General features: G+C 33.6%; 1 protein-coding gene across 1 annotated transcript in view; it reads right to left on the bottom strand.

The window, feature by feature from the left end:
- Positions 1-24733, bottom strand: part of LRP1B (LDL receptor related protein 1B) — a gene marked incomplete at both ends in the record, with an annotated part of 775176 nt that overhangs the window by 169360 nt on the left and 581083 nt on the right. Inside the window, 6 exons of the mRNA XM_080621164.1 lie at positions 14934-15305; positions 18466-18590; positions 18882-19033; positions 19188-19314; positions 22647-22776; positions 23201-23335. Of these exons, the coding sequence (XP_080477290.1) occupies positions 14934-15305; positions 18466-18590; positions 18882-19033; positions 19188-19314; positions 22647-22776; positions 23201-23335 (1041 nt within the window). The remainder of the gene's footprint in view (positions 1-14933; positions 15306-18465; positions 18591-18881; positions 19034-19187; positions 19315-22646; positions 22777-23200; positions 23336-24733) is intronic.

The following is a 24733-nucleotide window of genomic DNA, read 5'->3' on the forward strand; positions in this document are numbered from 1 at the left end:
CTCTTTCATTCTACATAAAACATTGTGAGCCAGAAACCAAAGCAAATATTAATAAGAAGCTAAAGCATATACTTAACATCCAGAAAAGATAAATTGTTTCTGATTCTAATATATAAAAGTGACAGGGTGAGAAATAGGAGTAATTATTTCCTAACATTATTTTTGAATTACTACAGAAATGTACGTTGATTTCTTCACTTATTATTTTGTTAGAAACAAATAATTTTAGACCAGAAGGTTCACGCAGCTTATTAATGAGCTACAGAAAAAAAAAAATCTAGAAATATAGTAAGGATTACATTACCCTGGTTATTGTAATTTATATTCAGCTTGCTGGAATTTTACCATGCAATTCATATACACAGAACAGAAAGTCCCAAAATAAGTTTGATCACATTGAAAGTGCTAATAGTAAATCAAAACTATGAGGCAAATAAATCAAAATTATGAGACAAGTGATTATTTATCAGGTTTTTATATTTCTAAAGCATTTGGATATCTTCTGACTACATTTTCATGGCATATATGTAAAGACAACTCAATGACTTGTCCTAAAGAAGAAGGAATACAAATAATGAGATGACACTTCCTAAAGGGAGCTAAATATACATAGAAGGGATTTTCCTGCTTATGAAGGAGAATTTATGCAAAAAAGATATCTTTACCACACTTACAAGTAACTCAAAAAAGCAACTAAATTTAACTTCAAAAATGGCATTGAAGGCAACTTGAAAATTTTAAAAACTTCTGAGAATTGCAAAGATAACTCTTTTGATAGGATTTTTTTTTTTTCCCCCAAAAGATTAATGGATTACATATATTCTCTCTTCAAACACAATATTTTGTTGCCTTTTACTTTACTCTGAATTTCAAGCATCAAAACCATACTGAGATATGGTGAAGGTTTTAAAGGAAACTTGGACTGCACAAATCATCTTAGGGGCACCAGGCCAAGCACTGCATATATGAACCACACTGCTTCTGGCCCAGGCATTGCTCCTAGGGGCAGAAGTCTGTACAGTTTAGATATAGGCTCTGATACACTTCTTAGTTACTTCTTGCAAATCTCATACTAAATGTGAAATTAAAAGAAATCTTAGTAAGTGTGATACATGATAAAGAGCAAAAATACAATTTTAACTTAATCTACTAAATTCCATTAAAACTATATACTGAATCCCAATTCACCACAGCTTATAATTCTCTAATCTAAAATCAGTGCTCTCAGATGTAATTTGAAATATGCTCTTAGACACATGGTTTAACTCTCAGGTCTCCCTGCGTGGAGTCAGGAGTTGGCCTCAATGATCCTTATGGGTTCCTCCCAAGTCAGAATATTCTGTGACTTATGACAGAAGAAAATGTCTGACCAATTCTGCACTTTATTTACAAGAAACAAAACATCAGAACATTTTTACTGTCTAGTTTACTGTCCAGAACATTAGTACTGATTTTGCCTTTCATATCCGTGAATATTGAATGTTTCTTCATCTTTTTTAGGGAAGTTTTCAGGAAAATTTAATCAAGTCTTTGCTTTGTGGTTAAAGACATAACCCTTAGGAGGTGAGGATATAACTAAGATTTGTTGCAAATCATGCCCTTCATTTGAAAGACAACAATCAGCAAAAAAAAAGCCACATCCCTCATGTAACCTCTTGAATATATATCAATTTCAGCTTTCTTTCTTTTGTTTCTTGTCTGAATCTGTCAAGGTATTTGAAAGCAAATTGTTTATACAACATAGCCCCAAACTCTTCTGTAGTAGACAAAAGATAATATTTTTAAAATTATAAAGATTATTATAAAAATAGTTAATTATTATTAAAAAAGCAATATTGCTGTTAACAATATTAATGGGAATTTCAGTGAGTAAGATTGTGACTGAAAAGAAAAAAAAATCTGAAAATCACACTGCAACAGAATCAGGCTGTGAAAGCTGCCTGAAATGAAATAACAGATATACAATTCAGGAAATGTTTTATTACAAGTAAAACTTCAGGAATTGCTTGATGTATGCATGCTTTTTAAATAAGAGAGGGTTTCTTATAATATGAGCAAATTAAATCTGATAGCATCAAAAGGTTCAGGGAACAAGCATGTGGATGACAATGGTTTCATAAAGACCACAAACACAAAAATTCAGAGCAAAAAAAAATACGCTTTTCATTTAAAAATAAAAATCAGTGTAATTCAATTGCCTTGATGTTAGAAAAGAACAACAACAACAAAAAAAAAAACACCCCAAAACAAAAAACCAAACCACAACGCAATCACTAATTAAATAGAAAACTGTCTGCTGCAAACACATGCCAAGTGCACTTGCTTAGCTCCATCAAAAGTATAAATCCTGGAGTATTTATACCGAGCACACTCTTTTATTTTCCAAGAAACTTTTAGCTTTATCATATTACTTACTTATGGAGTTGAGAACTCCACCAACACAGACAAGACTCATTTAATACTGGTAGAAATCTAAGTAATATGGTTTTAAAATCAATAGTGTTAAGACTTGGAGAGTAGGTGTTGGAGTGATCCAACATTTAGATAAATTCTTACAACAGAAAATACAACTAACTTTCTTCTTATTAGCTTTAGTTATCAGTGCTAATAGGTTTTGTTAGTTTATGTCGTTTCTAAGTTAAAATAAACTTTTTGTTCCAGAGGATAGTAAAGAATCACAAAATTCATATAAGCCCTTTTATCAATGATAAAATAGGTGCCAACTGAGGACAGAAATGGTCCCAGAATGACCGTCTAGCCACTTGCAGGTGATTCTTAAAAGCAAAATCTTCAAGCAACTTCATATTGTCAAAGACAGGACACTGGAGAAGATTCCAAAGCAACTGCATTCTACTGTTATATCATTACCAGTTTGCATTGATATTTTATATTTTCTTATTTCATACCTCCTTATGAAATACTGTAAAGAGCTTTTTTTTTTTTTTTTTTTAATTAATTTATCATTAGCTATTCAGTTACTTTAAAAAATATCAGAAATATGTACTCATCCTCTCTGGTGTTATAATTGGGGGATTCAGTCCCAGAGTCTACTGACAGGATAAAACTTAGCAATTTGTCTACTCTCAGCTTCATATTTTCACAGCATCATAGGATATTTTGAATTAGTAAAGCATAAAGAAACTGGAAATGGAAAGAAACACATTTGTTTCACTGACATATTGAATTAAAACACTGATGGCATTAGATGCCTACAGCACTGATTAAATTTATTCTAGCCATGAAGAAACAGTTTATGATTTTCACAAGAATAGCATACTTAAATGAAAGGAACATTAATACAATAAGATATTAATATACAAATACTCACATTATTCACCTGCCACTGACATTCTGAATTAAATCAGTAATGGGGTGTATAACTGATTAAATATCTACACAAGAGAACGCAACAGCTTATGATTTACAAAGGCAATGGTAGAGTGATCACATCATTATGTTGCCAAATGCTATCTCACTTTTACTGAACTTAACGAAGATGGATTGCATTCCACAGATGAGATGCAGCCTATAAATATTGTCATGCTGATCTTCATCTGACTTTCCCAGGGAACAGACAAGCAACAAATCAATAACTGAAGAACTAAGATTAGAGCTCCCTCATTACTGCAAACAGAAAATAAAAATCCTACAGGACATAAAAGTTTAAATTACCTAATAGCTGTAGCCACTGAGTTTTGGTGATGTATATACTATTTCTGTTTCCTACTTTTTTATCTCCTCTTCCATCAAAACTATTCCAGTTGCACCAGTTAAATTACAATTTTTCTTTAATTTAATGTTTTTTTTTCCAACTTCTTTTCTTTAGCAAAGTTGTAAAGCAAGAACTGTCAATATAATTTTTTTTTTTTAATACTGAAAAGCCATCAAATTAATACATTTACCATAAACAGCACTTCGATATAAGAATTTTGAAGACTTTGATGTTCAGTACTTAACATTAGACACCTGTTTGATCTTTGTTCATTCTCTCCATCAGTTTTCACAGTTTACCTTTCAGGATACAAGCCTGGCAATTGTTATACAAGACTGGTCACAAGAGATGATACTGCTTTCTGTCAATCTGGTTTTGTAAGATTATGGTGATAGATAACAGGTGGTCACCATTACATCTGAGGTGAAAAGAATTCCTCGCAAGTAATAAAGCACCAGAAAAAAAGGGTTTATGTCTACAAATCTGACTGCACAATTACAACTTTAAATTATCATTTACCCTTCTACTTTGCTCCACAAGCACTATAAAGCAGCAAGCCACTTGCCAAACAAAAATTTTAAGACAATAACAAGTTGTAATTAAAAGGAAAAAAAAAAAAGATGAGTTCCATTTGTCTCAAAAATTAGGAGATTTAATTTTTTTTAATTGCTTCTGTCACTCACATGTTAAAAAAAAAAGCTACCATATATTCTACCATAACAGAAATCTTAACTATCAAGTATGGCATAAACAACTCTGAACTGTAATAACCATTTATTTCATTGACCTATTTAGACTATTATTTTATTTCATAGTACATGTAAAGTTTGCTAAAGTGGGCAGATTTTTGCATAATTTTTCTTCCTCTTCAAAATATAAACCCATGCTGTGCACTATTACAAATTAAATATCATTAATAAGATAGTATAAACAAAGACTTTGGGTTCTTCTAGGCAATAACTGACTTAACTTCAAGATACTGCGAACATCTCATGTATGTAATCTTTTTATTCCTTCAAACTTTCTTTAGCCACCACTGGAAAGAATAAACATTTGTTGAGAATAGTCTAAATAGAAGTAAAATAATTTTAGAAAAGCAAAGATCCAAAAATATGTTTTTAGAATCCAGAAAAAAATAACCCTTTTTTTCTTAGAAAGTATTTCACATCTCACAAAATGTATGGTTTCTTCCTAATGACAATTAAAAAATCAGTCTGCATGCAAATAAAAATGAAAATAGAAATACTGAATAATTGCTCAAGAAATACTTCTAGCACATTCAGAAAATACGAGGCAAATAGCTCTCTGGCTTTATAACATTACTTTAGTCCACACCAATGAAGATACATAAAATATTGCACATAATTTCTGCATTTGTGAAACAAGTACAGTGTTGAAGACAGACAGGTGCCTAAGTAGCAGGATATTTATAGTCCAACAGTGAACTTATGAAAGTCTATACAAAACACCTGATGAATTGTATTATATTGCAGAACGGCTCAAGTTAGAACGGACCTTACAGGAAAGGCTAATTTGCAGTTCTCTCCAAATACAAAAGCTTGAGTTCATATCATAGAATGGTTTGGGTTGGAAGGGAGCATAAAGACCATCTAGTTCCAACCCCTCTGCCATGGGCAGGGACACCTTCCACTAGACCAGATTGCTCAAAGCCCCATCCACTTGAACACTTCCAGGGATGAGGCATCCACAGCTTCTCCAGGCAACTTGTTCCAGTGTCTTACCTCCCTCAAGGGAAATAACTTCTTCCCAATATTGAATCTAAATCTTTCTTCTTCCAGTTTTAAAGACATTATCCCTTGTACTATCACCACTTGCTCTTAGCACGAAAAAGAGTATAAACCTAACCTGCAGTTGATGACTTTAATGAAACATGAACTAACCAACCAAGTGAATAGTATGGAAAAGACGGATGGTATTTCTCTGCAATGAGGTGCATTAGATATTGATTCAACATACCTGTGGTACAAGAGTGGTGATGCCCAGTTTTGAGCTAGACAAGATAGGCCTACATTTCTGGGCAAATCTGGATCTTTGAAAGCAGGTGACCTATCAATGCTTTGTGAATACCCACATGCTCACTACGTTGGGGTTATAATTTAGGGAGTCCTGGTGATGCAAATAGAAGAGAGATACCAGAAGGAAAAGTTGATCCTGAAAGGATCAATCAGCAGGTCATTTAGTGTTTCTGGAAAACTTAATTTGTAATTTCATTTTTGAGACTCACAGAAATACATTATTCACTCTTACAACTTCACAGATATTCAGGCAGAGACCTGAACAAGGTGCACACCAAGAAATTGATAATTCATAGCAGGATTTTGATTTTAGACTACCTGAATTTAATTTTTTTTTGTCCCCTACCAGCACTGGTGGTTTTTCTACATTTTGCTATACAATTTAACTTACTTCTGGATCAAACAGATGAGCTCAGAAACTCATGAGAGAACAGAAAATATGCCACTGCTTTTTTGGTCATTTTTACCTGAACATACTCTTTAAAATATGGAAAATAGTGACTTTGGAAAGGCCTGTTGCAGATCTATGTCTATTTAAGCATAAATGCTGGGTTTCTTTTTAGCTTCCAAGTAACAGCATTCAAAAACCACATTAGTTAAGTCACAGTAGATAGTATCATCTTAATTTGCCTTGATAATCAGCTTTTAAAAATCAAGTCGTGTTTCTGTTGCTAAATATAATTATGCATTTAAGTCTATTGTCTTCATTCTTGTGGACTATAATATATTCCTTCAAAGAATGATTTATCCCTTTTTAGCATGGGGGAAAAAAATAACCAACAGCTTTTTATGTGGAAATCTTTACCTACCTCAAATTACTTTTTTTCCCAACAAAGGATATAACCCTTCTGTAGCTGTTGCCTGACAGCTTGTTGAAGAAAACCACAGAAATGTAAACTTGCAATATACTGTCCTCTGTTACCTTAAATAGAGCTTACTCTCTGATTACTTTTAGGGTCAGTGTGGAATAATGTGGCAAAGGAATAATGATACATCATATATTTCAGGAAATACAGGGAACTCAACAACTTAGAAAAAGACTAGTATTTTGGATAAATATAACCTGTAACCCTCTCAGTATAGTTCAGAGTATCATTACCAGTTAACAAGTGTTATAATACCATAACTTCAATACATTTAAAATATCCATGCACAAGAGACTTTTAAAGCAGAAAGCCTTTTAGAATGAATAGCTAACATACAGAAACGGAAGTGTTTTACTAGATTTTTTTAAATATCAACAATTTCCATGGAAGATTTTTTTTCTAATTACAGGAGCCCACATTATCTTTTTATCTACTACACGTAGACTAAAATAAAGAGTCTAACCCTAACCCTTACCAGCTTTAAAATTTTGCCATTTGAATGACTACCCTGACTACCCTAAGATGAATAAGCTTTCTAACAAATACATATAATCACACTTTTTTCTGTTACTGTTGAAGTACAATCAAACACTCTAGAGATATTAGAAGCATTAATGGCAGACTACCTTCATAAACTAATAATATTTGCTGGAACACATTATTCTTCATAATAATAAAAATGTAAAATACATTAAGTCAAGAGATGCTCTTCTGTATAGCTTTGAGAATTCACCAAATATAGTTTAGCATTTCATGCAACTAAGCCACGGCTGCTGATGTAAAAATTTTCAGTAGCAAATACTTACATCAATAAAAATTTAGGGGCAACATGTAAAGTTGAAGCTGTCACAAACAGTATTAATTCTTCATGTAAAATCTTAAGTTTAGAAGGGAGACGCACCTTTCCTTAATACTGATGTTGGGAATGCTCAGGAAATACTGAATGGAAATGTAAGTGCAAGTCAGCTCTCATCAGGAGCACATTTCACGGTTTCAAACCCAGGAACAGCTAAACAAAGCATGAAATATTCTAGAAATATGTATTTCTGCAAAATAATTGCTTAATAAAGTTAGCAAACTTTATCCATATACAGCAACAGCTCATAAATTTTATCCTGTAATCATAATATGCAGCCACATTGAGAAAAAATATAGTGATAAACTAGATACTTTGCTTTTCACTAACAAAGCTGCACTTGTAATAAATTTTAGTTTTTACTTCTTAAATGTCCTAGGGCTTAACCATAGCCTTTCACTTTCTCTCCTTTGAAAAGTGAAAAATCACTGGATCTATATTCCTATATATAGAATTATAATGAATCCAATTCATTTATGAAATGAAAAGCACCAATATTATTTATTTTTAACAGACTAAAAATTTCTTTCTTGGAGGAGAAAGCTCCAAAACTAAGAGGGTTTCATACAATGTACCAAATTTAATGCTCTGTAAGAGAAATGGGAACATAAATGCCTTTTTGACAGTAAAATTGGATCCATTTAGTTAGAAAGAATAGTAAGCACACATTGGAACACCTTTGAAAGATTCAGATTTACAATACATCACAGGATGTGATATTTGAAGTTAGCAGTAAAAAGATTTTTACCTTCTATAGACATGAATGCCTAAGCTTCAAAACAGAAGAGGCATTTTCTCATGCAACACCCTCCTTTTGTGTTGTGAAAGACCTTACACTGGCAGAATGTCAGTGCCATTATTTACAGACAGAGAAAAAAAAACAGCTCATTGAAACTATCTCATGTTAGTACTTTTTCCTCCCTTGCATTTGCATTCATTTGGCTTTCCTCTCCCTTTTTTTCTCCTCTCATTTCTTTAGTTTCTAACTCCCTCATTGGTCTTCTGTCTAATGTTGTGCCACTACATTAAACTTACTTCAGCGCTGCACTGTTTTTTCTGCAGATGCACCGTGGCAGGCTTTGGCTAATGAAAAAATTACCTCAAACTTTTACCTATGATAAAAGAAAGAGAGAAAAAAAAAAGGAGACTGCACTATTAGCTTAGAAACTGAGGCTTATTAAAAAAAAAAAAAAAAAAAAAATCCTTGTATAAACATAAGTTTTGACACAACTTTGGACAACAAAAAGCAGTCTCCAGAAATTAAATGCTATGAGGCAACTTCTTGTTACCCACTGCAAATTAGCTATCCACTAGCACGTCATCCACTGTCTAAAGCTACTCTTAATTTACATTTTTACTGGGATCGGAGATAGCTCACAAAGATGGTTTATCGCAGAGATGGCTTAAGATGGTATTTTCTCCATTCTCAGCCAATAGAAATTTTAGACTTTTTCAGAGCTGCTGATACACAATGTCATGTTCACCAGGGAAGGAAGAATGAAAGCAATACTTCTCTGGCCCTCTGCTTCTAGTCAGGCAGAGAAGGAAGGATACCAAAATAAAGAAGAGAAGTTTGTCAAGTGATTTGCAAATTAGGCCTCAATCTTGGGTACTGGAAAAGAAAAAATGTATACTTTTATCCCATCAAATGTACTGCATTTTTTAGCTTAATGGGTAAAGCCACAGTGGTAATCATCTTATGTGTAACATGAAACGAGAAATTTAGCATACTGGTCTTCATGACAATAATTTAATGAAGGCTCTCATTAGTTCTTTGCTCCATCAAAATCACAATGAATCTACTATTTGAACAACATATTATTTTTTACAGACTTTCTCTGAGACAATTTGAAACCTCTAATCCCAGGTGGAAGAAATCTCTGTTCAGATCATCACAACATTAAAAATAAAGTTAACTTGTCATTTACCAGTTGACATAACAAATAACAGTCAGTGGGAGATGCAATATGAGAGGGTATAAGCATATAATACCAAAAAATCTCATATATCAAATAGATGCTGGCTTCTGTTGAAACATTTTCATTTTCAGGTGTTTCAACCTCCTTTAAAATTACTTACAGAGGGAAGATAGGTCTATTTAGAGCTATAAAGTTTTTTAAAGTACATCACATGTGCTTATCACAGTGCCTCTGAAATGGTTTCCAGTTTAAATATTATACAAACTGGTTCAGAAGTTTGAAGTAAGTGTTGGTCTGGCTAAAAGTGACTAAAAGTAAACGACAAAGGAAACAAGAGCAAAATTCTCCCCGGATTCCCTTTCAGAGAAGAATAGACCCTATTGTTCCAAATGAAACTGATAACCTGTAGCAAGTTTGAAGAAGTCAGATTTCAAAATAGCTCCTTACATAACTCTGTGCCTTTAACTGCTACTGATTTCTGTTCTTTCTTTCTGTATACTGATCCATTACCTCTCTTTAGCCTAGGTTTTCAGTAAAAAATTCTCCCAGAGAGCCTGGGAACAGTTAGATGGTCTAGTCCTGGTAAGGCTGCACAGAAATTGTAAAGCTTATTCAGAGATGGCCACCCCGACATATTGATTTAAGCTCAGTGTCACTTCCATGTAAATTTGTTACCTTGTGTACCTCTTTTCGTATTTAATGCCTTCTTTCAATTTTCAACAAAACTTACAGTCCACTGGGGGCTACAGTTAAATATAAAACAAGTTCCAAAGTACATGCAATCTTCCCAGATCTCCTGTAGACTACCAAATAAATTAGGATTTGATTTGTTGGCTCTCACTATCAAAAGTTCCGGAAAGCTTATGTGAAATAAAAAAAAAAAAAAAACAACCTAAAACCCAACCCCTTTTTGCAGTTTGAATCCTGCACGATTCCTAAAACTGGAAGAAAAAAGGATGTATATATATATATATATATATATATATATAATGAATTTTCCAACTATAATCACTGTGACTGTGTTCTATTTTACAAAGGGCTGCCATTGACAATGAAAAATAGAAACGTCATGAAGGTTCTTGCACGTTTTGCCTTAGCTTCATGAAGCTTTTGCAACACAAGAGGACACAACAGCACACATATAGCTAGCTTAGGTTATAGGTTAGAAGCAGAAGCTGTCTAGTCTGTGTAAAGAGTGTTTGTATAGATGCAAAATGAAATAGCAGAAGGTTACAAAGAAATTAGTGGGTGTGGACTCCACAGTAAGTACCTCATTCCTTCAGTCTAGTATTCCTCAAAGCATGTACTTAAAGCAAGAAAGGTGATAAAATGTAACCTCTCACACTCTTTTTGGAAGGAAAGACTGAAAGACTGTGACCATACATGGTAGTCATGTCACAACATATTTAAATAGGTTGCTCCATCAGTATGATGCACGGGTAGGCTCCACAACTTGTTAAAGTTGTAAAGTAGGTATGCTTTATTCAGTGCTGAGGTGTATGGGGGATCGCTCCTCCAAAGGCATGCGCACCTCCGCGTTGTTCTCCTCTACATTTATCCTCTAGACTATTACATAAGCAGTAGATCACAATTAGATCACACAACACACTTATATGTATTCATGACCTATCCTCTCTCGTATTATGATGAGGTAAGAGGTCCTTGCTTGCGTAGTGTCTCCCAGTGGTCGTGGGCGAGGGTCTCAAGATGAAGTAAAGAGTCTTCCTTGAACTTTTCACCTCTGGTCGTCACGCATGTTCCCTGGTGATTTAGTCACTGTCCAAACTGCAATGCTGATTTCAGCTGGTTTAGGGGTCCGGAGAACAGGAACCGAGTTACTGTTCCTTCCTCTTATCAATAGCCTTGGTCCTCCCACCCTGTTCCAGCAAGCACGGTAAGTGTTGAGCACGCATTTGTCGAATAAGCATGAGTAAACAGTAACATGTTAAGCAAGCAGCTTAACGTTACCCCCCCTGTACATTGGTTAACCCTTCACATCAAGTAAGTTAATTTTAAAAATGTCTACAGACTGGATTAAGCTGTATATGCTGCTACAGTAATGAAATGGTAAGTGATACTGAATTCACCACCCAAAAAGCTATTTGTGGGAAATCAAACAAGAACAAGGTGATTTTTTTTTTTTTTTTAAATTGGCAATCACAAAAGATTGACCCTATGAAGTTACCTGTAAGAAAGAAGACCCTACTGACCAAAGGAAATAATGCTCATTTTAACAGCAGAGTTCAGAGATAAAAAAAGAATCCACTCCAAAAAACCTACTCTGCACAAAAAATAAATGTGTTAGGGTATGGCATACTATGCACATGCTACGTGCTGTTGTTGTTTTTCCTTCCTGCTCAAGAAAGAACCCTATCAGGTACTGGGTTCTGAAGTTTGAATCTGATTTCAGTGAACTGGAACAAGTTAGATAAAGTTGTTGATATGCTGTAAATCTACTTTCTCTAAGCCTAAAATGAGCTAGCTAATAGGTTGTTTATGAGTTGCAAATCTGTTCAGTGAGGTGAAAATTTGTCAGATAATGGGTTGTTTATGAATTCTAAATCAATATTCAGTGAGTCGGAACTATGTTAGAAAATAGCTTGGGTATGGGTTGTAAATCTGTTTTCAGCAAACTGGAAACATGTTAGATAATGGGTTGTTTCTTAGTAGTAAATCTGTTCTCAGTGAGCTAAAAACATGTTAGATAATGGTTTGCTTGTGAGTTGTAAATCTGTTTTTAGTGTACTGGAAACGTTTAACAAAGGGCTCTATATATCAACTGTTTTTAGAGTGCAGAAAAGTTCACAAATGTGTTAGATTTGAGTGGGCTATATCTGATCTCAGTGAAATCAGCTGATGGATTTTTACATGCAGATCTACATTCAGAGAAGTAAAAATCTGGGATAACTATCTTGTATACAATGTGCTCTATTTTCTCTGAGTCAAATAACGAGTAAAGGTTTGCATGATTTCTAGACTTCAACTTAATGAGGTAGGAAGTGAGTGTAAAATTGCTAGAACCACACTAAATACTTGCAATGTGGTTTTGAACCTCTTCCCAATAAAGTAAAACTTTATACAGATGCATACTAATAAGTTTGAGGGAAAAAAAAAACAGCAAAATGAACACTGAAGATGTTATTTTTTAATCTCTCAGCTGGATTTCATTTAGTTTCTATGTAACACATATAGTTAAGATGGAAATCAGAAAATTTTATGTATTCTGATGAATGGAATCACTGGTGTTAACCAGTCTTATCACTGCTTTTTCCTTTAGGTATCACTGTTGGTCAAATATTTCTACTATATCAAGCAGTCTCAAGCTGCCTCCTATTTACAGTGAGAAAAAATCATGTGCAGACTGTGGAAAGGAACAATATGTAGTACAAAAATACCAGTTTAAAATTAATGACTCAACATAAAGAAAAGGGATTTAAAACACATGAAGGAGAACAATAAGCTAACATATACTGGGATGTGTTATCCCTTGCAATTTACAGTGAAAAACAACTGAACCATTTCTAGAAAACAAAGACCATAGTTCACAAATACATCCCAAGAATCTATACAGCAAATTTTTTAAAGGATTCAAAATTTCATCTGACATTCAATTATTCAGAGTGCCGGGTCTGCTAATGAAAAATGAAATCAGGCATATTAAGATTATAAGTAGAAACAACTTCCTAACAGTTTCTTAAAATTCTAATTCTCAACTACGTGTTATGGAATGTCTTCAGCTCTTGTACAACCACCTATTATACAGTAACGAGGAACACTTTATTGTTCTTTTAAAAAACAATTTGTATCTGCATTGGTGCTTCTCCAGTACCTTCTTTCTTCTCTTTGCCTACTTCCAATGGCTTTTCATGTAATACTTTCAATCTCTTCCTACTACACAAGGATTAAGAATAATTGTTGTACATTAGCACTGCACATTTGTGAGCTGTTAGTGTCTTTTGCACAGCTAACCACAAGTCTGAATCCCTAGGTTTTGATGCTTCCCTGGGAGTAATGAGAACATTTTGACAACATTGTTTAGTTTCTTTTTACCATATCTTAATAGAGAGAACATTAATGCCTCTAAAATATGCACAAAAACTCAAAGTAAAAAAAAAGGATCTTTTATCATATCTGAAAAATGCTTTTCTGTTCATTACTGTCAACAGTTTTTCATGACCACGAATACCTTCCCAGAACCACAGTGCTGAGCTACATAATGATATAATTATCCAGTGTCAGTGGCAGAATAATATTTTGTCAGTTTGCAGCTGTTTAACTTCTTTCTTTTCTAAAAATATTTTATTAACATGCAACAGCAAAGGGTGGTATGTTCCACATCAAATGTAACTTCCATTATTCCTAATCACTTTGTTTAGCCTTGTTATTATACTGTTTGACCCAAATAAATAGCTAAATGTAGCAATGCCATAGGCAACGTATGACATTAGAAATTCAGATGAGAACCATCCACACACATAACGAGCAAAAACTAGACAACACTTCTATTTTGGAAAACAGTTACTGAAATTAACTCCAGCCTCCAAAAAACACACACAGCAGTCAAAAATTACGTGGAAAAGAAGAAACACAGTAAATACATGCATCTGATAACTTACTACAGATGAATGAGGTTTACTGCATGTTTTACAACAATTAAATTGGAACAGAAATAAGAGACAACAGAAGTTTTTAGAACTTAGATATCTGTAGCACAGATTTTTGAATGTTTAGCATTAAGGATACATTTCTTACACATCCACATTTTCCTTGAATTCTAATCTTATGAAGATTAACCATGATAACTATTACTTACACCTTGTATTAAAGTTACATTAGACTTTGTTGATTAAGATTTCAGTGCCAGATCCTCAGAAGATTTTACTGAGGCCTCAGCTGCAAAATCATTTGTGTCTTGTCCTCAAGACTTGGGTCAAGTTTCATAGAACTCCTCCTACTAGTCTGGTGAATTAAGGCATATTAAATATGCAAAACTACTGTAAGCCTCTACTGAAGACTTTGTCTCTAATTATCAATGCGCACAAGTGACTTTTCTTGGGCTCACTATGAGAAGGGTGAGTCAACTGGACAACTGACCAAGGTCCTAACATTTTATACTGAGGAATGGTTATGTCAGCAGAGGTATCTTACAGTACTTCACCCTGCTAACTTGAAAAATAAACAACCAATTAGTTCATGGAGTAAGGGGACTTTTTCATGTCCAAGCATTGCAGATTGAAGTTTTGTTTCAACAGTAAAGCTCCTTAAAAATCACAGTAATATAAATTAAGATTGTCATTATCACTTCTGTTTTCCAGTAACAGGCATCATGTATCACAAAATTATTACAAAATAGTTTTGAAGTTGTAATTTTAAAAATAAAGTTTAACTGTATCTTATAGAGATAAGACACAATAATTGTGTTATACACTTAGGTAAGATAAAATTTTATTGACTTTTTTACTCTACAAAATCAAGGGATTATCAACACTTAATAAAGTTTATTGAAATAAAATATATATCTGGGTGAATATTTTCTTTACTTACTTTCAATAAGCACTTTTCTGCCAGTCCAGTTGTCTTTAATGACTTGTATATTTCCAAAGTGTGCATCACTGAAGAATATGCGATTTGTACCTCTTCCTTTCAGACTGTAGTCAAAAGCAAGAGCTATCACATTTTTGAAGTACTCTGGATTTTCATATGGTCTCACTGGTGAATTTAAGTTGTTTTCATCTGAAATATGTATACTTTTTAATATTGTCCTTCCTGAGTACAACAGGTACCCTTCATGTCTCAGGCAAGTAATTCCATCTTCTGCAAGATAGCCATGTGCACAAGCACACGTTCTCCCCGCATTTCCCCGATAAAGGCAAAGTTGATGACATCCACCATTATTCTTGGAACAAATATTAGTACCTGTAAATCAAAATAAAATTAAAAGAAAAATCTTTTATGATATTACACTTAGCTAACTTGAATCAAAACCTAATTTTATGTATTCTGAGAATTCTCATAAAATCGTTCCTATTAAATATTCAGAAGTAAAACAATGTAAATAGTAAATAATGTAAAATAGCAAAGAATGCAACTTTAACCACAATGTAAAGACAATTTTAAATACAGTTAATGTGCAAAAATAATTAATGTCTTTTCCAATTCATAAGAGTATGCATTTTATGAGTAGAAAATAATAAAATGGGTTAGTCCTTAATAATGAGCTTAAAGTTTAGAGACTGTTTCAAGTGCTTTGAAAGATTTAGTTTTTTTTAAAACACCTGTTACTGGCAAAATATCAAATTTAGATAACATCAGAATATAGCACTGGGTTTAGACAATTTCTAGCAAAATGAAAACATACATACTGACAGGTACAAAATTGTGTCAGTTCAGTTCCCAGTTTCTGATAAAGACATTTCCTAACATTTTGTTCTAATTTCCTTAAACCACGTCTTTAAAAACTTACTCCCTGACAAATGCATACCATTAAGAAATCATTGTCAAATTAATAACTTCAATGACTTAAACTACACTTCTTGCAAGCAATATTTAAAATTACAGTAATTGTCAATAATTAGGAGCTATTTTCCTATTTCTGTTTTGGACTATGTATGAAGTATTATCATAGTTAGTTTAAATAATTTAGTTTCTGTTCCTGACAGCACTTTCTGTACAATTCAGCTCTTTCAATGTGGTAATTTTCCCATTTCTGAAAGTTTTTCACATTGTGAAGAAGAATAAAACATTTTAAATAGACTGTTTTCAGCTAGAAAACCGAAATACTTTAGAGAATATGTAGTGTCTGAAAGTACTGTTGATTGTTTTTCCTAACTGCTACATTTGAAACTAAAGAACCTTTTAAGAAAAAAATAATGGAGGATGAGAGATAACTTGCTCTTAAAATTAAATGTGTTTTCTGTTCCTAGGCAACATTACATGAGACATTCCTCTACAGTTATGCAAAAAAATTTGGAGATTTCACTGTATACATTTTTACATTTGCTTTGTTTTATTTTTTTTAAAGTTTTATTAGGCTAGAAACGTTAATATCTGTTTGGAAGGATGAGATATTGAGAAGAGAAAGGAAAATATGTGAAAAAGATCCTCAAGCTTTTAAAATCGACCTTTGAAGACTTCAATGCTTCCACAGTTCACCAGTTGTAAATATCTTTGAAAATGGCCAATTCCAAAACCAGTATAGTTAGGGCATGTCCATGTGCACATAGAAAATAGCACTGAAGGATAGGAATCTGCTTGGGAATAGCACTGCAGGACTGGCTCATCAGGAAGGGTAAAACATATGTTTGAAAAAAAAAAGCATTACTTACAATCAGCAAAAGTTGTTTGGTTTCTGGGGATCTTTTAGGGGGAGGTTGTGTTTGTCTGATGGTTTGTTTAGGGTTTTTTTTTTTTGTTAATAATAATAGAAGTTCAGGAAGCTAGCTAATTACATTTTCTTTTAAAACAGCATTAACTACTAGTTCAATGAACTTAAAAAAAAATAAGTATGTATATATATATAAAAAATAGTGTAATATAGAAAAACATTCCAAAAAAACATTTTTTCACCTGTTTTTTTCCCTTTTGTCCTTCTGGCTCACTGACATCCCCTCCCAAAGACATTAACCATTTGTACCCTAGTAAAATTTGAAAAACGTATTAAAAAATCATTCAGTTATGTTTTTCAAACTAACATAGAAAGATTTTTAGCCTCAGTAACTGCTTCTCCTACTCCTAATGCAATAAAGTCTTTAAAGCTATCAATAAAAATAATTACATGTAAAGAAGCACTGTTTTAACTCACTGGTCTGTTTTCTTAATTCTAGAATATAAAGCCTTTCCAAGAAAGCAGACATTAACTATTTCTAGCCTAGTTGAAAAAAACAGTACATTTTTGAGTAGATTTTATTTTTATCCACAAAATACGATGCCCACAGTACTCTGAAATTGCATGCAGAAATTCTTAGTAAAATCAATACGCATATGTTTTTAAAGCTTTGGGGTTTTTTGTTTTTTTTTTTTTTAAGCATTTAATTAAAAAACTTTAATAAAAAATGAAGATAGGTTTTTTTACTGATCGTTACATATGTTTTCTTTAAAAAGCGTATTTATTTTATATGTCATTTAATGCTGCTATTTAGGAAAGATGTACAAAAGAAGCAGAATCGTTTGGTATGTAATGCTGTGATGAAATCAACTTTTGACCACTACCAAGACGAGAGATGTATTTATGTTAAAAAGCTAATTTTGTGTTACGGTAACATTTTTTTCCCCTCTCCTTTTGAATGTATTTATAGAAAATCTGTCTGTATGGCCTGGTAACAGTTTGTTCTGAGGAAATCATCATCATTTTTGGTATACTTTTATCAACCTTTGCTCACTGAAACAAGTTTTTTAAGGTCTTTTCAAAACCAGAATTTTAAGAGGAAAAAGAGTTAAAAGCAAGATTATTCTTAGTAAGGTAGCAGAGAATAAAATTTTACCATTAATATCATAAATCACAGAGAGTATATGCTAACTTTTGTCTTTTGAATTTGCTAAATAAATAGAATATAAAGGAAATCTGATAATTTACAATGTCTTTCCCACACAAAAAAAAATTGAACTCAAACCCAAGTAATCTCAGGAAACAAATATTCGAGACAGAGGCCAAGAATTCCTAGCTGTGTGAAAAAAAAAAAAAACAAAACAAAACTGGTTTGCTTTCAAATAGAAAGAAACACAAACCTGAGATTACTGCTTTTTAAAACATAGTTCAAGGCCCTTCTGAAACCTAAGACTGTTTTTTGCTTCCCTTTCCCCCTTTTAATTTTCTTAAAAAAAATCCAAAACTCACCAAACCTGGAATAATACGAAGTGGTTTTGTTTTCTATTTTCTCCTTAAAACACTCAGAATAAATATTACTAAAATTCTTCCATGTGTTTTCTTTAGTACACTAATTTTAGCTAAGAAAAATACTTCAGGAGTAAAAAATGTAGACAAAATCAGTGATTACTTAACTTCTGGTATGATTTAACATATATAAGAAAGTAGCAGATGATATCAAAACAATTAATAGCATCCTTAAGAACAGCCAACCTTTCTCTCGTGCTCTATTAAAGACTTTCACTTCCTTCAGGTTTATTCCAAGGCCAGTCCTCATGGTCACAGCATCCGTGGCCTCATTCTTGTGGCCTCTTCTAATAGAGCCATTTGCATGTGCTCTGCCAAAAAAGTTGAAGATGTCTCATCAACAATCCTCAACTAATTCACACCAAATAAATGACTGAAGGGCAGTGGAGAGTTCACCAAACAGAAGGTGAAGAAACCTGTTCTCATCTATGACACTGAAACACTTCAGCTTTCAGCATCAGAAATGCCCTTTCTTTGGACATTGCATAGGTTTCTGTGATCCATTCTGTGACCTTGCTAAGGAATGGCTAATCCTACAAAGGTGAAGCACTTGGCACTGAGGTAACATTTTGAGACTCAAATACTTATGAAAAATAAATTACCTGTCAGACCAGTAGATGTAAGCTCCAAACACCGCAACTGAAAACATATCCACATTGCTCCCTGACAGCACAATCTCCCGATTCCCTCCACTCTCAAGGTCAATTCTTTCTATCTTGTCGGTACGAGCATCACACCAATATAATTTATTTTCCTAAAGATTAATTTTAAAGAAAACGTCAACAGTCTTGTCTAAGTATTTAATTAAGAGCTGTCAAGATTATATCAAAGTGGAAGTCCAGCTGGCTTAAATGAAACATAACAAATACTACACACGTCAACATATACTGGAAGACAGAGGAACGAACCTCATAATCAATGGAAATCCCATTAGGCCACGCAATCCCCAGGCTCACAAGCACAACCTTCTCAGATCCATCTAAGTGTGCCTTGCCTATGCAAGGAGTCTGTCCCCACTCTGTCCAAAATAAATACCTAAAATGTTGTAGAAATTACCAATTAAAATATAGCATCAAAGTAAGAACTGAAAATATGTAATACTGTTCTCCAATTGCAAACAAAACACATCATAACCATTACATAGGTATTTAGAAAACAAGGTAAGGCTCATGTATCTAAATTAATCTTAAAAGATTAAACGTATAATAATGCTTGTCTCATAGAAACTTTGTTGAGAGATGCATTGCAAATGATATATATGCAGTAATTCTTAAAACAGTATTTGATCAATAAATAAGCAATTCTATTTCTTAAAGAATTAAGCTTTGAGTTTGGAAACATAAAAGCAAATTACAAAAAAAAACCCCCAACAAACCTGGAACAGAAGCTCCAGCAACTAATAAATAACAAATGTAGGCTAATACAAGAGACGCATGTCTAAATTAAAAACAATTTAAATATGAAGCAGTGAAGAGCACTGCAGGAAATGGTAGAGCAAAGGGATTTTATTTGTGAAGAAAATATTTTTCCAATTCTCCTGAATGCTTATGGAAAGAATCTGCATCTTATCGAATTTTATGTCACTGCATACTTGCTAGGACAGTAACATCACTAACTATTTCAGGATAAGGTGCTAGGTCAAACTTCTGCTTTGAGCAAAATCAGGCCAGTCAATCTACACAGAGCACTTCCTTTACTGAACAGTAACCTACAAATAGCATAAGTAAATGTGTATGTGTCTACAAATCTATATATGTATGTATATTTGTATTAAAATATATTATAAACACACTCATAAACGCATATATTCTGAGCAAGAAATCTTTAAGATAATTGAGGTCTAGCATGTTACTGATTTCCTGAAGAGAATTATTTTCATTGTAGATATTCATAAGAACACACTAAAAACCAGTTTACTAATACACTGTACACAAAGTGAACAGAACATACAAAACAGTTGTCCATTGTTTTTTTTTTTTGGAATGCACATATTGGTCTGTATTTAAGCAGTACCAGTCTTCCGTACGTTACTAAACAGTTCTACCCTTAAGACTGGTGATGGTGATATACTCATCTATTTTTAAATAGCTATATTTGATTGGATTACTGCAAATACATGAAATTAGGCTTTCTGGCTTTAATAAAAACTAATCTGTTCTCACACTTCTTGACATAAACTATAAAACTTGTACTACATTAGGAAATTGAACTGCTACATTAGATAAATGAAAAATATATCTTAGAAACTTTAAAATAGACAATATTAATCAGCTGGATATCAACAATCACTGCTTAAGTTTAATACAACTTTAACCAGATAACTAACAGCGGCTCTAAACAAAACTGAACTTGCTTTCAGACACCTAGTCAGATACACGTTGTTAACATCGGACACCAACTAAATCTTGACTACAGAAATGTAAGCATTCAATATACTTGAATTAAACATTCTGTGCTCTTTCTTTGGACTAGTTACTCAGAGGAAAAAAAGAAAAAGAAAAATCAAAACCATTACTAGCAGTTTAAATGAATCTAGAACCCTCCAGGGAAAATCCTGAAGAGCTGACAAAATGCAAAGTTATTTAATACTGTCCTAAAGCATTACTGATTATAAGTATTTTGATATATAAACTCACATAAACTACTAATATAGAAAAACTTGGTCTTCCTGTATCTTCTCAAAAGATCTGCGAAGCACCATCTAAAATACTTGTTTCCTGGACCTTTGTAGGTAGCAATATGCTACCAAAACATTTGCTGCATGTACTGAAATAATAGCATAACTATGACTCAACTTATTTTGGAGCTATGCCATATAGAATTTATGTATCTGAAATGGAGATGCAAATGGTGCAAATTTGATGCTGGCTTAGAATCTTTAAAAAACCTTCTTTGGAAAAAATTAAACTGGAGTTTAAGCTTGCAGCCCGCTGCTCCCCCCTTAAACACAGATTAAATTTCTGAAATGTTTTTGAAGAAGGTATCTTCAAAGCCTAAGAATTATTTCAGTATGAGCTTAACCCCATATTTCAATCACATTTAATTGGGGGCAGCAGTGGGGGGAATCAGCCAACTGTATGTTAACGTGAACAAGCATACCCGATGAGGGACAAAGATACTCCTTTATAGTACTGCACATTCTTAACTTTTTCCTATTTAACAATAAATGATGTTACAAGCCAGCTGAATGCTGGCTGCTCCACAAATTGGTATAACTGGCAGATTCAATGAGATCTAATAACTGCTATTTTTCTCTCTATTTTTCTGTCTGTCAACCCAAGCTTCAGAAGAAATAAAGACTGTGAAGTGAGGGCAAGGGGAGGGAAGAATACCTTTGAAAGTTTTACCTCGTAAAGGGAAAGAGATATGACAATAACACAGAGGGTAAAAAGGCCATAATCTTCCCAAAGAAAGGTATACTTGCACTTCCCTAGCAAGCCATTCCTTCTCCTAAAGAAACTTGGAGACATCTCATGACATAATTTCGTGGCACAGTATATAAAAAAAAGATCAAGCTTAACTACCTTCAGAGGTAGGTGATACACTGTTCTACAAGACATAAAACAATTATTTATCTGTGATCCTCTCATCCCTCTATGTTTTCTTAAGTATTTCGAACACACCCAAAACCTATAAACCTCCACATAATCAAAACATCTAAGGAATGTTGCACTACCAAATTCAGTTCTACATTTGACATTTCTTCTCTTTACTGTTCAGTTGTAGCTCTGCCAGTGATAGTTTTGGAGCTGGAATGGGACAGAACATTCTCGAGTTCTGTTAATGCTGCAGTGTAATCTCTACTTTCAAACAGCTGGATGAATACAGGTGCAATTTCTGACAACCCTTACTCTCTTACCCACATGCTTCATCTCACATTATTTTCAGCTACCCTGGGCAATCTCCTTGGTTGTTTATTATAAATTCTAGTATCATGATTATACATGATACTAGAATTTATAACTACCAAGGATTATAGTGTTCTACAATTTCATTATGACATCGAGGTCACCATTAGCTAACGTGACTTCCCTGGATTTGCTGGAAACTTGAGAACAGATTCAAGTACACTTCCAAGCAATGTCTAAACTTCAGCTGAAATGGCTGCCTTAGAAAATGAAAACTGTTTTGCAAATAAAGTATAGTATGCCATGCATACAGAGACCAATGAAAAAAAATCAGCTTATGGTAAGAATAGCATTTCCTTCCACCTGAGCTTAGTTACAACATAATAGTTTCCAACACAATCCTTTCGGATTTCATTAAATGCTTATCTGTTATAACAAATCCCTTGATTTTCTTACGCAAAATCTTCAGTGCTAGCATGCAAACTTTATAAGAAATGCAAGTAGCCATAGTCATGTTACCCTTTTTCTGGGTGTACCGCAATAGATCTTGGCTGGTCCAAACCCTGGGATAGAATTACATATCGGAATGAGCCATTGAGCCGGGCAACTTCAATTAAGTTGAAGCCATGATCCGTCCAATATATGTTGCCTAGGAAAAATACCTTCAAGTTACTGGAAAAAGAAAAGACTACATGAAAAGTGTTAAAATCTTCAGTGTGACAGTTAGGATCATAAACTAATGGCTGTATTTTAACTTATATGTATCTTTTACTTGCAATTTCTAGTCACGGTCAGCCTTCTGTTTTAAAGAATAAGCTTGTATTAATGGTTGTCACTTGTTAACTAATGCTTGAGACTGGTTATCTAAGAAATAGTGTCCAAGATATTTAAATAATTTTTCTATCTGTAATAAAACTGCAAAAACAGTGGTGGTATCTTCAAAGAGAATTTATAGACATTTGGAATAATAGAAATTAGAGCAGAAAGCAAAGCAAGTTATTTAGTCTTGAGCTGAAGATGCAAGAACGTACTGTCAGAAATCATGACAAGTCTTGAAGCAGGTTAAGACCTACCTGCTATCCAGTCCACTGCAATGCCTTCAACTCTTCCCAAACCATTTGTAACAATGTCTTCTTTCCATGTTTGGTCTCGTTTAGATCTGCAAATTTTGTTGAAACCCATGTCTGTCCAATAGATTGTATCATTTCCTAAAAAATACATGGCAACATTTCTTAAATTAATTCAGTTACTCCAAGTTTCTACATCAGTAAATGTAAAACCTGACAATTATAACTTTACCAGTACGTCTCAGAGTAAAGAATGGTATCAAAACCATCATCTTTAATCTCTCATTCATTTTCCTTTTATTTATTTAAAGTAATTAAATTAGAATTCTAGGTTTTCTTCTGGTTATTTAGTACTGCACATATTACACAATAGGGTCATGTCAACGTATGGAAGCTACTACCCTTGCTAAAATGACAATAACTGTTGTCTTCGTTTTTTAAATGGGATGTTTGAAAAACATTGTTTTGTTTATTAATCACCATTCCAAAATATCTACTAGTCTGAAACACTACCTTTTGAAACTACAGTCTTTTTCTTCAGTAATGGACTGAAGAAACTGGACTAGCACTATTAATATTATAATTACAAGAACCTACCTATTTTATTTTCACAGTTGGATTCTTCACTAGGGACTGTAGTGGTAGGACAAGTGGTAATGGGTTCAAACTTAAACAGGGGAAGTTTAGACTGGATATAAGGAGGAAGTTCTTTACTGTGAGGGTGGGGAGGCACTGGAATGGGTTGCCCAAATAAGTAAGTTGTGAATGCTCCATCCCTGGCGGTGTTCAAGGCTGGGCTGGACAGAGCCTTGGGTGACATGGTTTAGTGCAAGGTATCCCTGCCCATGGCAGGGAGGTTGGAACTAGATGATCTTAAGGTCCTTTTCAACCCCAATAATTCTATGATTCTAATAATTCAGATTGAATTTTGGCAGTATAGAAAAATTTAGAAAAAAAAAAGTGTGACATTTGAGAGTGATATACTGATAAAAGCATAGAAAATTGACTCTATCCACAATTCATCTTTCATTTTGAATGTCCTGTCAAGCTTTCACTAAGAGTCTTTTTGGGGGTTTTAAGGGATTTCAGCTGTCTTCTCTGTCAGTCTGCTGCTGCTGCCTCTCCAAAGGTGGAAGAGAGGGACCACTATGTTGTCTGACAGTATAAACTTATTTTCACTGATCATTTAAAGTCTTAAGCCAGGCTGAGTATCTGGAAAGGCAGAAGCACAGATATGCACTCCCCTCTGTTGCCACAAAGTCCCCTTGGTAAGGAGATGGGGCAAAAAAAGGATGATGTCCCTCTAACAGAGTTCTGAGTTAACACAGATATGCAGCAACCCACATTCTAGTTTCAAACTCATGCACTGTGGACATCCCAAGTGAGATATTTTGTTTGGGAAAAACACTGCTCACAGATTAGTATCTGTTCCTTCTTTATTTTTTCATACTTTAGATACATATCTACTTTTAATTCCATAAAAGATAGTATGTGCATATGTATTTCTATAATACATATATTTCTACATGTATAGAAATA

Source organism: Psittacula echo, assembly GCF_963264785.1.
Source record: "Psittacula echo genome assembly, chromosome: 6".
Classification (NCBI taxonomy): domain Eukaryota; kingdom Metazoa; phylum Chordata; class Aves; order Psittaciformes; family Psittacidae; genus Psittacula; species Psittacula echo.